General features: G+C 31.5%; 1 protein-coding gene across 1 annotated transcript in view; it reads right to left on the bottom strand.

The window, feature by feature from the left end:
* Window positions 1–5402: 5402 nt before the first annotated feature.
* The window catches only part of LOC134723717 (plexin-A1-like), a 46493-nt gene continuing 38650 nt past the window's right edge, over window positions 5403–13245 (bottom strand). Inside the window, exons 29-33 of the mRNA XM_063587299.1 lie at window positions 8022–8176; window positions 7632–7779; window positions 7068–7199; window positions 6441–6524; window positions 5403–5680 (exon numbers count right to left, since the gene is read on the bottom strand). Coding sequence (XP_063443369.1) covers window positions 5576–5680; window positions 6441–6524; window positions 7068–7199; window positions 7632–7779; window positions 8022–8176 — 624 coding nt within the window. The 3' untranslated portion in view covers window positions 5403–5575. The remainder of the gene's footprint in view (window positions 5681–6440; window positions 6525–7067; window positions 7200–7631; window positions 7780–8021; window positions 8177–13245) is intronic.

The following is a 13245-nucleotide window of genomic DNA, read 5'->3' as shown; positions in this document are numbered from 1 at the left end:
ATGTGAAATGCCGCTTAAAGTACAGAGATTTTCGAAGTTGCTTCTGTATATGGTTTTATTTTTTCAAGCCGGTACAAATACAAAATGTCATTGAATTTGAACAAAATTTTAATTACATGTCATTGAACAATTTTTGATTTTTGCGAAGAATTATATATGCAACAATTACACAAAATAACAATTTGATGTCTTGAAATATATATATATATAAAAAGATGTGGTACGATTGCCACTGAGACAACTCTCTACGAGAGACCAAAATGACACAGAAATTAACAACTATATAGGTCACTGTACGGTCTTCAAAAGCAAAGCCCATACCGCATAGTCTGATATAAAAGGCCCCGAAATGACAACGTAAAACAATTAAAACGAGAAAACTAACTGCCTATTTTTTTTGGCTGAGGAGGATAATAAAGAAGATCTCACTTTTGTTTGCATTTCCTTTTTCAATGTATCTTGCTTTTATAAAGTGGGGGTGCGGTCAATAGTAAGTTTTCTCTTTGTTATAGCTCCGGAGCATTGTCTTGTAGGAGTATCGAAGTTAAATATTTCGACATCTTATATCCTTGAAACAATGCAGATCTACATTTTAAGGCATATTAAACGAGAACTTTATTTTATAAACCATTTCATGAAATTATGTTATGCCAAATATGCAAGAAAAAGTCGTATACAGTTTAACGTTATTATAACGCGAACGTCAAATTACGGTTACGGGGACATTTCATTGGACATCTTAGATCGGTTCGGATTGTCCACCTGCAACTCAAACTAAAGTACATATCATATCATTTTAAAGGAAATTAAATGTATTTTCCATTCATATCAGTTACCAGGTGATAAAAATTTGAGATATAGTAGAATTTCGTTTGATAAAAAGCCTCTGAATTATTTTTTGTGTTATTTTGTCCATCGGGACATTTTATTGGACACGGGAAAAATTACGATGTTTTTAAAATAAGACCGCAGTTACATAATGATGTCTTCAGATAGTTTCTTCAGAACATGTATAATTTTTCTGATATTATTGAAATCCATTTTCGTATGTTATATATTATGAAATTGAAGACAGAATGTTTTTTTACGGGTTGAGCAGCAAATTGGGACATTTTTTCTCTTTTTTATTTAAACTTTTCTGACGATCTTCCTACTCTTAAAGTGAAAAACGTCTATTACTTCATTTAGCGTCAAATGTATACAATGTAGTTGTAAAATTTTAAACCATTCTACTTATTAATGAGACCGCACTGGGATTTCAAGGACGCACATAAAACAAAATTGTAACAGCGGGACACCCTTAAAATGACGTTATAGACATCGAAATGAGCAATTTGTTTCATCAAAAAATAGACAAAACACAAATTCATCTATGTTATTGATTTCTATGGGTTATTTCCTTTCGAATGATATGCATAACATGGCTATTTATTTTATAGGATAAGAGCTTGAATTTGAATAACCCGCCATCTAACCCATATTTCCAAAGTGACACCAATATCGTGCGCAACAAAAAAAGTATAACGAAACCCGACCAAAAAGTCAGACCTTCCATCGCGAACTTTATATCAATGAATTTTTCATTTTTTTGTTGGACATATTTTACATAATGCAATGTTGCTACATAAAAATGGAAAGTTCACTATTTGGAAGCTAAAGTCATCTCTTTTGTCGTAAAGTTTTGTTTTGAATCGACCCCTATTGACAATTTCTAGTTGTAAGTCAAGATATGAAAGATATGATCATTGAAAATGTTCCCTTTACATTTTGTAGAGTTTACATGTCAAGTTCTAAATAGATTTTGCAATAACAAAAAGAGACATATTAAGATAGTAATTTAGATTCGACATAAATCTATTTTAAGGACCCCAAACACTTACCCATAACAGACGGTTGTTTAATGTCATTTATAAAGGAAAATTGTATTCTATCTGTTAAAGAGTTTAAATATGAACTGTATCAGAAAATGCTACATTGTAACTATGGATCACTACTTGTTTGCAACAATACAAAGTAAAGAAAAACAAAAGGCCCATGTGGTTTTAACCGTAATCGAAAACTTTACTGTTATATTCAAGAAAATTCAGCGAGCATACTATCTACAAAAGAGTGTGTGTGGTGCAAACATGATTCCATTATGCTGGTCAAGAACATATAAAATTGTACTTGATATGGACCTATTCTGAAGTTGGCAATAACATGATTGTTTGTTGTCGTTCCAATGAAAAAAACCAGATCAAATTCTACGGAAATATAGTAGCTAAGGATTCAGCATGAACGTAAAATAAATCACTCACATCGACACAATATATTTCATTGTATTAAGTTACAATATCGTGTAATGTAAATACAACTTTTGTGATGGTGTTGCACCACAGTCCAAGGTAAAAGGAGAGGTGCGTGCTCCAGAGCATTTGTGGTCACAAACCATTTAAATGTTTGCCTGTTCTAGGTTAGAACGTATGGTTCAGTGGTTGTCTTTGCCTTCTGTCTGTCAATTGTGCATTTTGTTGGTAATTTTTGTTTTTTTCGTTTAAATTGCTCCACTTTTTGTCATAACAGGGCATAATAAACGACTGGCATGGAAGTATAAAGGACGTATCTGACCAAAAATTGTCATTTCAGACACATTTGTTCGTACTAGCAAAGGCATAACCAAACATTAAGTTAATACAAAGTGACATTTGTACTCAGTTTTTGTACAAAGCTATCTTTTTCAATAAAGCCTGGGCACATATCTAAATACTTATAATATTTTTGCCTTTTTTCCTTTAAATAGTTTACTCTAAAGTCAAATAATTTAATGCAAACTTGGAAGACAACATTCAAAATAAAAAAATATTGAAATCTTGCAAACTAATGACACAGAAATTTATGATATTCAGAAGTAAAGGGTTTTATGGACCTTTTGTTATAAATCAAAAAATAAGTACTATCAAGCACATTTAAATAGATTTACAATTTGTTTCACTTCCTTATAAAATAAGAAAATTTGATAATATTATGATTTCCAATGAGACAACACTTCACCAGAGACCAAATGACACAGACATTAACAATAATATGTCACCGTACGGCCTTCAACAACGATAAAAGCCCATATGTTTTAAATTAGTATACATTAACATATATCTGTTATTTCGACCAATATTGAACAGCATTAGTAAGATCGATAGTTAAAGTAAATTTAGAAGATATCACAGTATGTTTATAAGTAATAAATCAAAATTAACCTGTACATAAACGTGAAAAATGCATAAACACCTAAAAAATTAAAACGTTTAAAACTGTCCAACTTTATGAACCTAAAAAGTAGCAATATCACAGTAAACACAGTACATTCTTTTATTCAAATTGTCCAATACATAGGCATCGTCATATCTTCAAATCGCAAACATCCGGTAAATGTTTGTGATGCAGGCATTTTAAAACAAATTCCGTTCATCTTCGTCTAGATCAAAGTCTGTATAGCATGATTAGATATATGCTATATAGTCTTTGTCAGTTATGATGCAATCATACCACGTTTTGAAATGAAGGTTAATTTCAGAATGACGCGAGATTGCTGTTAGTTAATCAAAGTAATGCGTAGTGTTGGAACATACATCTAATGTTATTATTAACATTCGGAAGTTAACCTTCATTTTAAAACCTGATGACACACGTTTCAAAAAAAAAAGAAAAGGTGCACAGGTAAATAAAAAGAAACTTGATAGTAATCGTGTTTTCATGATCATAGCGAAAAAATGTAATTATAAGTATTACACTTTTTTTGTAATTTCATACGGTTGTTTAATAGTTTACCGTCGGCTCTTTTTTTTAGAATATTGCGCTTGCTCGTTCATACACAGGAACATTGAGAATGGAAATGAGGAATGTGTCAAAGAGACAACAACCCGACCACAGAACAGACAACAGCAGAAGGTTACACCAATAGGTCGTCAATGCAGCGAGAAATTCAGGCACCTGAGGCGTCTTTCAGCTGGCCCCTGAACAAATATGTATACTATACAATGAACTTTGGTCAACGCTTTTTATATCAAAAAAAAATTATCAGGAAAAAACATCGGAGTCTAGGATGGATTAAATAAAGGCAACTGGTGTGTGCCGCTTTCCAAAAGTCATCAATCGATTGAGAGAAAACAAGTCCGAATTACAAACTTAAACCGAGTTAAACACGACCCAACAGACAAACTGAATTTCAAAGCAATAATATTGAGAATGGAAATGGGGAATGTGTCAAAGAGACAACAACCCGACCATATAACAGACACCAGCAGAAGGTCAATACATCTCATTTTTATAATAACTCAGCTAAGCAAACTGATGATTCCGGGCAGTAGACTTATTTGTTAATCTGGTCTTGCTTGTCAGTTTACCTTATTCTTTTTAAGAAGATATGGTATTATATAACCCACCATAAGAGACCAAATGACCATTAATAACTATAGACATACAGGTCACCGTACATATCGTCCTTTACCCACGAGCAAAGCCCCTACCGCATAGTCAGTTATAAAATGCCCGGACAAATGTAAAATAATTCAAACGAAAATACTATCGATAATATATGTACAAAATAATGATCAAAAACAGATATGTAACATATGATAACACAGCAACAAACGGCAACCACTACAGTCTCTTATTGTAGGACAGTTACATACAGTATGTAGTGGGGTTAAACTAGTTTGCAGATACTAACCCTCCCCTAATATGGGGTAGTGGTTTCACATTACCACATACGATCTATCTATAAAAATCAGTTGAAAAAAGGCTGAACTTGATATTTTTCACTGTTTTATATTCGAGCATCAATGATGAGTCTTTTTTTCACAAAAACACGTCTGTCGTACAAAATTTAAATTTATTTATATATGATAGTTTATTTTAGATTCTATTCAAGTTGTAAGGATATTGAGCAATTGCAAGTTGCAAATAATTTGAAAAAAATCTTTATTAAAGAGTAATAACTCTAGTAAGCTTTCATGGGACTATTTCAACCATGCAAACATATTTGTAATTCTTAAGCTGGTAATTATTACATATCTAAGTTTCTATCTATCAAATATTGTTTTGTTTCAGATATACAAACATGCAACACAAATGATAAACATCTTAATGAAAGGATAATTACTCCAGTGAGGAGTAGTTCGATGATTTCATCTATTGGACTTATGTGTTTGTGTTGTACGGTTGATTATTTTTGTTCTTTAAATTTCCATTCTAACTACATGTAATTGATTTTTTTTTTAAACATTATCTATTTCATAAGCAAGAAAGAAAACATGAGTCGTTTTAATAGCAACATCAAAGTTGTCAAACTATTGATGTAAAATGGCATTGAGAAAATCTCATCATTCATCTATTTAACACATTTGTTTTATTCTTAACAAAAAAAATTTACTAAAGCTATTCAGATAATAATGCATATGTACGCTAACTTCACGACCTATGATTTCATTAAATTTGTTGAGTTTTAAAAATTTTCGTTCATAGATATCTTCAATGTCATTTTAAGTTATTTATACATGTTGTGCACCATCTCTTATTTACAGTTATTTTAATATTTATTTTAAGAGTCATTTGAACATTCGTCCATCAAATCTATGACTTCTGTAACTTTTTGGGCAAATTGGAGGTCTTTGCTTTCTTCCATATCCTCAAAATCCTCAAGTATCTAAAAAATATAATTGAAGTGTTAAAAAATACCAACTTATAAATTGTATATCAGTAGACAACATATATGGCATGAAATCGGAATAAAACAGTTCAGGAGTTCTTAAACTTTATTCTTCATACCAATATCACAATATATACAACCATGTATATATTCTTTGGTATTGAAGACACTTGCTGAAATGAATATTGTAATATGCTTTGTAATACTGTTCAGTGATTAGGCCTTAAAAGCATTTAAAATGAAGTTTACATTTGATAAAATATCTTAAAATCTTATCACTAAATGATATTAATTATACAAAAAAGATGTGGTATGATTGCAAATGAATTAACTCTCAAAAAGAGACCAAATTGACCTAAAAATTAACAACTATAGGTCACCGTAAGGCCTTCAACAATGAGCAAGCCCATACCGCATAGTCAGCTATAAAAGGCCCCGAGGATAATAAGTTTGTTTAAGAAAAAAATGTTTGGGGAAAATGGGACGAAAAAATAAATTAAAAGAATGGTTTGCAGGGGACTACATTAAATAACCATTTGTGTTACAACAACTAATAAAGCATGTCCCAATAGCGATGATAGCACTTATTTATTTGCACTTTTGTCCATGAGATCTTACATGTATTTTTAAACCCTAAGGGATGTATTTAACATTAACCATGACGCAGGCAAGCCTGACTTTATCTCATTTTAAAGCTTTCATTAAAACAAGATTTATGCTAAACTTGATAAGTTGTAAAATGTTTAATGTTGCATACTTCACTTCTGTACTTTCTAATGAACAAATTGTATAGCTGTTGAAAAGTCAACTTGTTATTGAACTTCAATTCTGCCTTCTGTTTCTGAAATGAATATTTCAAACATCTATTGGAAGGTTTTGATAATATACTTGTGAACGTATCATGCTGCAGACAAATTGTCTCTACGCCCCGAAGCAAATTGTTCTTCATATGACTGTGTGAAAATGTCAGATATTTCATTGTTTCTGCTTTATTCATTAAAACTGCACGAGCTTAAAATATTGAATGACCCCATGTATTATACTTGACCCTCTAAATTTCATTTCGTCTGTGTCGTTGTTGCTGTGAAGCTGTCATATAATGTTTTTTTACTGCTCCATTCACTCACAAACGAAAAGTTTTTTTTTTATTTCTTTATCAATATTTGCAATTATAAGATTTAAAAAAACAAATCAATTAATTTTACCTCTTTGACAGTATTGGAATACAGATACTACCACATAATGATGAACCAAACAATTATAGTTATATATGTTTTTCAAATTTTAAAGTCGATTATTTATCTTAGAGTTTTCCTTAACAAAGAGTTATAATTTATGATTTTAATCTACTTAATTTGAAATGTGATAAGAAAGTAATAATTACATTTGATAGTTCGTCTATTTCACTCCAGAATGCCTGATCATTGACTGGCTCTATGCCTTTGAAGAAAGGACCTATGAGTTTTCTGTATCTTGGTATATCTTTATGGAACAATAATTTCTGTGTTGGTGAATCCTGTCCAATTACAACATTAACGTTATAAATAGTATTGATTTGCATCATCAACCAGTATAAGTCATTTTATTTCATGATGTATCTATTTCCACAGGTATAACTTAACATTGTCTTTAATGGGCGTTGAAGCTCTTTCTTTTTAGTGTTCTGTATTTGTTTTTTCAAATATTTGGCCACTAGCATCACACAGAGACATACATTTGTAAATTGTCGAATTTCGCATCTTTTTCAGAAAAATTGGTACCGATAATGTTCATGATGTCATTATTGCAGTTTAAGATTAAGTTTAGGAAAAAAAACAAAAACATTCAATACTTTTTGATCGTATCGATCGTATTTAGGCAACATACATGTACTACTAACCACTGAAATAAAGAAACCAATAAAGAAAAATGTAAACAAACTAATAAATAAATATACTTTAAATCTGACCTTGTTTACTTTGTGGGCTGTCTGCGTGAAGCTTTCTACAAACACTTGTCTCAGAATGTCCAAACATGGCCCGACATGTCCAGGCACATTAACGTCAAACAGTATGTCTGGTTTACCAATCAATGGAGCCAAAATTCGTGTAGCATAACTAAAATAAAAAAAAATATATGAATAGTTACAAAACAAAAAAGTTATTGGATTTAAAGATGGATGGCAATGAGACGACAGCGTGCGTTTATATAAACAATATAGTAAACAAAAAATATGAAATAATATATTTTTACAAAAAAATACATAAAACCCCCCAAAATAACCCGATTATTGAACCTAATAATGTGGTAACGTAGCAAAAAAATAATAATACATATCTGTGATATCAGCTAAACTTACATCTCATTTTTCCATGATTGTAGTACGTCGGAATCAATGTTAAAGTCATCTCCAATTTTATCCAACATGCAGAGGTAGTAACGAAAAGATTTCGAAAGCGTTTGTGGGTCTACTAGCTCTTCAAAAGTCGAATCAATGTAGTCTGTTAGAAGCAACTGGATATAAATATGAATACATTTTTAATTCAATGTCCTAAACTGTTCTCAAAACAATAATCAACAATTCACGTATCCATTAACAAATATACATAGAGGAAAGACTGTTTGATTGATCTTACAAACACCTTACTGGCATCTTAATCAAAATGTGTGCCGATACTAAATCGGTTTATTTGGGTTATTCGAGCCATTAGACACATAGAGTGACGATAACAATATGTTACTGGAGGTAAGCAGTCTATGGAAGAAGCGTATCGATAAAAACTTTTCTTATATTAATGAGCGATATTGTCTAATATCAATTGTAAACATGCAGACATTTCATGCGGAAAATGTTGTTTTTGGCAACGAAAAATTAAGTAAATACTAACTTTTAAACTTATTGTTCAAATATAAACAACAATTGAGTCTAAATATACATTCAGTAGTTAGCTAAACGCTAACGTTTATGTCCGTGTAAAATTTGAAGTGCTGTGTTTTTCTTATATACATAAATAAGCAATGCGACACTTTTAAAATATCAATGCGATACTTTTAAAATATCATAGCGGTGTTTTTGTTATATCAATATTAGCACTTATTAGTATCAATATTTGACTGTTGTACCCCTATTTTTACAATTTTACCCATTATGGCTGTTTTATTTACGCAACGTTGTAAATATGACAGAATTTGATGAGACTGTCATACACGTGAGAGGTTAAGCGCTATAAACCAGGTTCAATCATCCATTTTCAAAATGTAAAATTGCCAGTACCGATGTGGTTAAATAAACAATATCGTAATCAAATAGCTAAGTATCAAATTATTGTTCACATAATATATAACATTAACGTTTAGCAATTTTATAATGAACGCACCGAAATATTATATATCTGATATGCTCGCGATGCATGCATGTAAGACTTTCTTTATTGATAAAAATGAAACTAACTTGTGACAAAGATGAATCATACTGTTCTCATTCAGATTGATTCGACAAAATCTGACCTGTACTTTTGAATCTCCTTTTTTTTATACAAATTAGACCGTTGGTTTTCCTGTTTGAATGGTTTAACACTAGTTTTTTTTGTTCCTATATAGCGTGGTGCTTGGTGTGAGCCAAGGCTCCGTGTTTAAGGCCCTACTTTGATCTATAATGGTTTACTTGAAACAAATCATTATACTTTGTGGAAAGTTGTCTCATTCGAACTCATGCACCATCTTCTTATATCTATAAATCTTTAAAATATCCCTTTATAAATAACTGCTCTCCAGACCTCCAAAAACGTCATTTGGGTGCTGAATCTTTTGTACAGTGCAATATAAACTAGTACACTTCTTAAGCTTTAACGGTAACGACAGTTATGATGGTACAAGAACGATTACGTCAATAAAAATACCAAATAAACAGCACTAAAAGATCTAAATGTATAATTCTAGTATGACGTCGCTTTGTAAACAGCACTGTGACAAAATTCTCGATAGATCTATACTTAGCGCAGACTCAGAGGTATACATAATAATTGCTGTTATGTACAATATACTTTCCGCGTAAGTCTACATGCATTGGAACCTATTTGCAGACCATTTGCCGATTTTATTGTTTTAAAAAGTGCAATTAAATTTTTTTTAACTATTATTCTTATTTGGATGCATAATAAAAAGAAGTAATGCACTTGTAAGAGCTCGGAGAAATCTACAGGATAAAATTCGAATATCACGGCCCAATCCATGTGTAAATTTCCAACAATCTATGGCTTCCCTGAATTATTTCTAAAATATAGAAAATATGTATACACATTTGGATTCGAGCGTCACTGATGAGTCTTTTGTAGACAAAACGCGCGCTTGGCGTTTACATCTTATCTATTTGTTTTCTAAACATCTTTTTTAGCATTCATTGCAAAAATTAACTTATAACAAGCGATACGGATTGTTATTTTGCACTAAGAAATGTAAGCGTATTTATACGATCGGTTACTAGTCAAAAACTAAGGTCAAATCTCTGGCAACAATACAGCAGAATGTCCTCGCTGTTGTCGCGATGTAAAAACATTAAGGCACTGGCTACGGTTACATGGAAATGTAACAATAATAAAAATATTATTGTTACATAGGAGACTAAATGCCGGAATTCAAAGTCGGGTAAGGAACCGATTAATTACGAATATAACAATAATTACTGAGGCTACGGTTACATAGCGTTTTTGTTACATGAAAAATAGCAATATACGATGGGTCTATTAAAATGTACTAGATAATAAAAATTAAAGACATTTATTTTATATTTACAATACATACAATTATTAAATATAAATTCTTTAATTATTTATTTGCAATGACATTTTCTACATATCCAGTAAGTGGTTTTTGGAGCATTACTGAGTCCGACACATTTTTGGTGAAACCACTCCAAGCAGCCATCACACACCAGTGATGCCACACTGTGAACGTCCGTATCACATACTGTACAGTTCCATTCTGCGATATCCCTTTTGTCACAATACAAACATTTAATTTTAATTTCACATATAAAAATGTTTTTAATGAGCACCATATTGAATGACTTAACTTACATGCGTAATGGGTCTTAGACCCTCTGCATTTAAATGATGTAGATGTAGCAAATATGTCGTTGAAAGATGGCAAAAAAGAGTAGGAGACTTGGTCTGTGTCAATTCAAACATTGAATTATGAAACGAAATGAATATTTTGACCCATTGATATTCGTTTATAGGTTAAAATAACTTACCTTTGGTTTGGACGAGCTCCGTCTGATTTTGAAACGAAATTACGTCCTTCGTGGATACATGTATACCGAAGTTCACAGTATTTTACTTCACAGTTAGCAAACTTTGTAATAGATGAATCAATTTTTTTAGAACTGCGTTTGAAAAGCTGAATGAAATTTGTGTCTTGATATTGTTTCATTTTTGTTTCAAACGAATCCCAAGTTTTAAATTTTTCACCCACAACAAAATTGGTCACAAGAATCTCTTCATCCATTGTACATTGAATAATGATAGTAATACGAGTAGGTGTGCAGTTATATACTTAAAGTGGACACTTTTCTCAGCCCGAGTTCTCAACAACAAACCATTGGTCTATATTTTCGCCTTTGGCACTACTTATCAAAAGTAGTATCTTAAAAACACCAAAACCATTTATACGTTAGAAAAAAACAATTTAAACACCATTTGTTAACGATAATATTTATTATTTATCATTATTACACGTATTATTTATCATTATTACAAATATTATTTATCATTATTACAAGTATTATTTCGTACATATGCAATATTAAGGCAACAAAACTATACAAGATTTAAGTTTAATAATTGCTGTTTTTCATGTAACAATAACGCCATGTAACCGTAGCCTCAGTAATTATTGTTACATTCGTAATTAATCGGTTCCTTATCCGCCTTTGCATTCCGGCATTTAGTCTCCTATGTAACAATACTATTTTTATTATTGTTACATTTCCATATAACCGTAGCCAGTGCCAAACATTAACGGTACTAATTTTCCTGCACCAGATGCGCATTTCGACAATACACGTCTCTTCAGCGATGCTCGTAGCCAAAATATTTGAAATCCAAAGCTTATATAAAGGATGAAGAGCTATAATTCAAAAGGTTCAAAAAGTATAGCCAAATCCGTGAAAGGAATCAGAGCTTTGAATGAGGGAGATACATTCCATAATTTATAATAATTTCTAAAAATTTGCTACAGAAAATTTAAATAACACAAAAAATCCGTATTTACATGCCAGTACCAGTACCAAGTAACTGGCTACTAGGCTGGTGATACCCCCGGGAACTAACAGCCCACCAAGAGAGACTTCGACCCAGTGGAAGTAATAAAATTAACGGTCCCAATTTTCATGCACTAGATACGCATTTCGACAATACAGTGTCTTTGAAGTGATGCTCGTTGCCAAAATATTTGAAATCCAAAGCTTATATAAAAGAGAGAGAGCTATAATCCAAGGTCCAAAATATATAGCTAAATTTGTAAATAAGCGTCCATGTTGATAATAAATACAGTTTCTGTTTCACAAAATTTTTGATTTTCGTTCGATCTGAAGTTGTTCAATTTATAGTCTGATGCTACTCAGTTGGTTTCTTCAAAGATCGGGACAACAGCATTTGTACATTTTTATTTGTTTGGAATATTTATTTTACCATTTGAATATGCATTGCTGTATTGAATTGGATTGTTTGAATGAATGTTTTTCTTTTTTCTTTTAAGTAATGATTTTTTTTTTATTTCGATATTACCCATGTGGAAAGACTATAGGAGTGTGACCTCAAGGGCGGATTCAGCCGTTTCTAAAAGGTGGGTTTCAAACCCAGGATAAAGGGGGTTCAACCATATATCCCCATTCAAATGCATTGATCGGCCAAAAAAGGGGGTTTCAACCCCCCGCCCCCTCTGGATACGCCACTGGACCGTTATTAGAATCGAATAGGTCGGTAGACTATGTACAACCCCATTCAAATTCCGCCATTGCATCATCACTTCAAATAGAATTTGTTGGTTAAAGCATGTGATTGCAAAACAATAGACTGAACAGGTTGTTAACACTTTCAAATATCAATAGAGTCAAGCAACATTTAAAAAATGATAAGATCGTGTAAGCGTTAATTTTGTTACAGAAACGAAATTTTAGTGATATTGATCCTCAAACATTAAGTCGGTCATGAAATAAGTTTGTGAATTATGTTTGCGGTTCTTTTGACATGCATTGTGACGTATCATCGTATTAATTCTATATTAGAAAACTATAGCAGTTATATTAGAAAAGTATCGCATTCATAAATTTTTGATATTAAAAAAATATCGCCATGATATAAGACAAACATCGCATTGATATTTTAAAATATAGCAGTATCTTTGACTTGGCGATTTTGGCTTATCCAACAATCTAATTTATCTCGATTACATTCCACATAATTTGCTACATGACATTAATTAAATTTGTACATCTACAAATGATAAATCGTGCATTTATGTCTCATTTATTCAACAATTCAATTTTCTCGTTTAAATACATTTTGCTTGGTATAACTTAAAAT

This window comes from Mytilus trossulus, chromosome 1, assembly GCF_036588685.1.
Source record: "Mytilus trossulus isolate FHL-02 chromosome 1, PNRI_Mtr1.1.1.hap1, whole genome shotgun sequence".
NCBI lineage: Eukaryota > Metazoa > Mollusca > Bivalvia > Mytilida > Mytilidae > Mytilus > Mytilus trossulus.
This window is presented reverse-complemented; position numbering and strand designations above follow the sequence as displayed.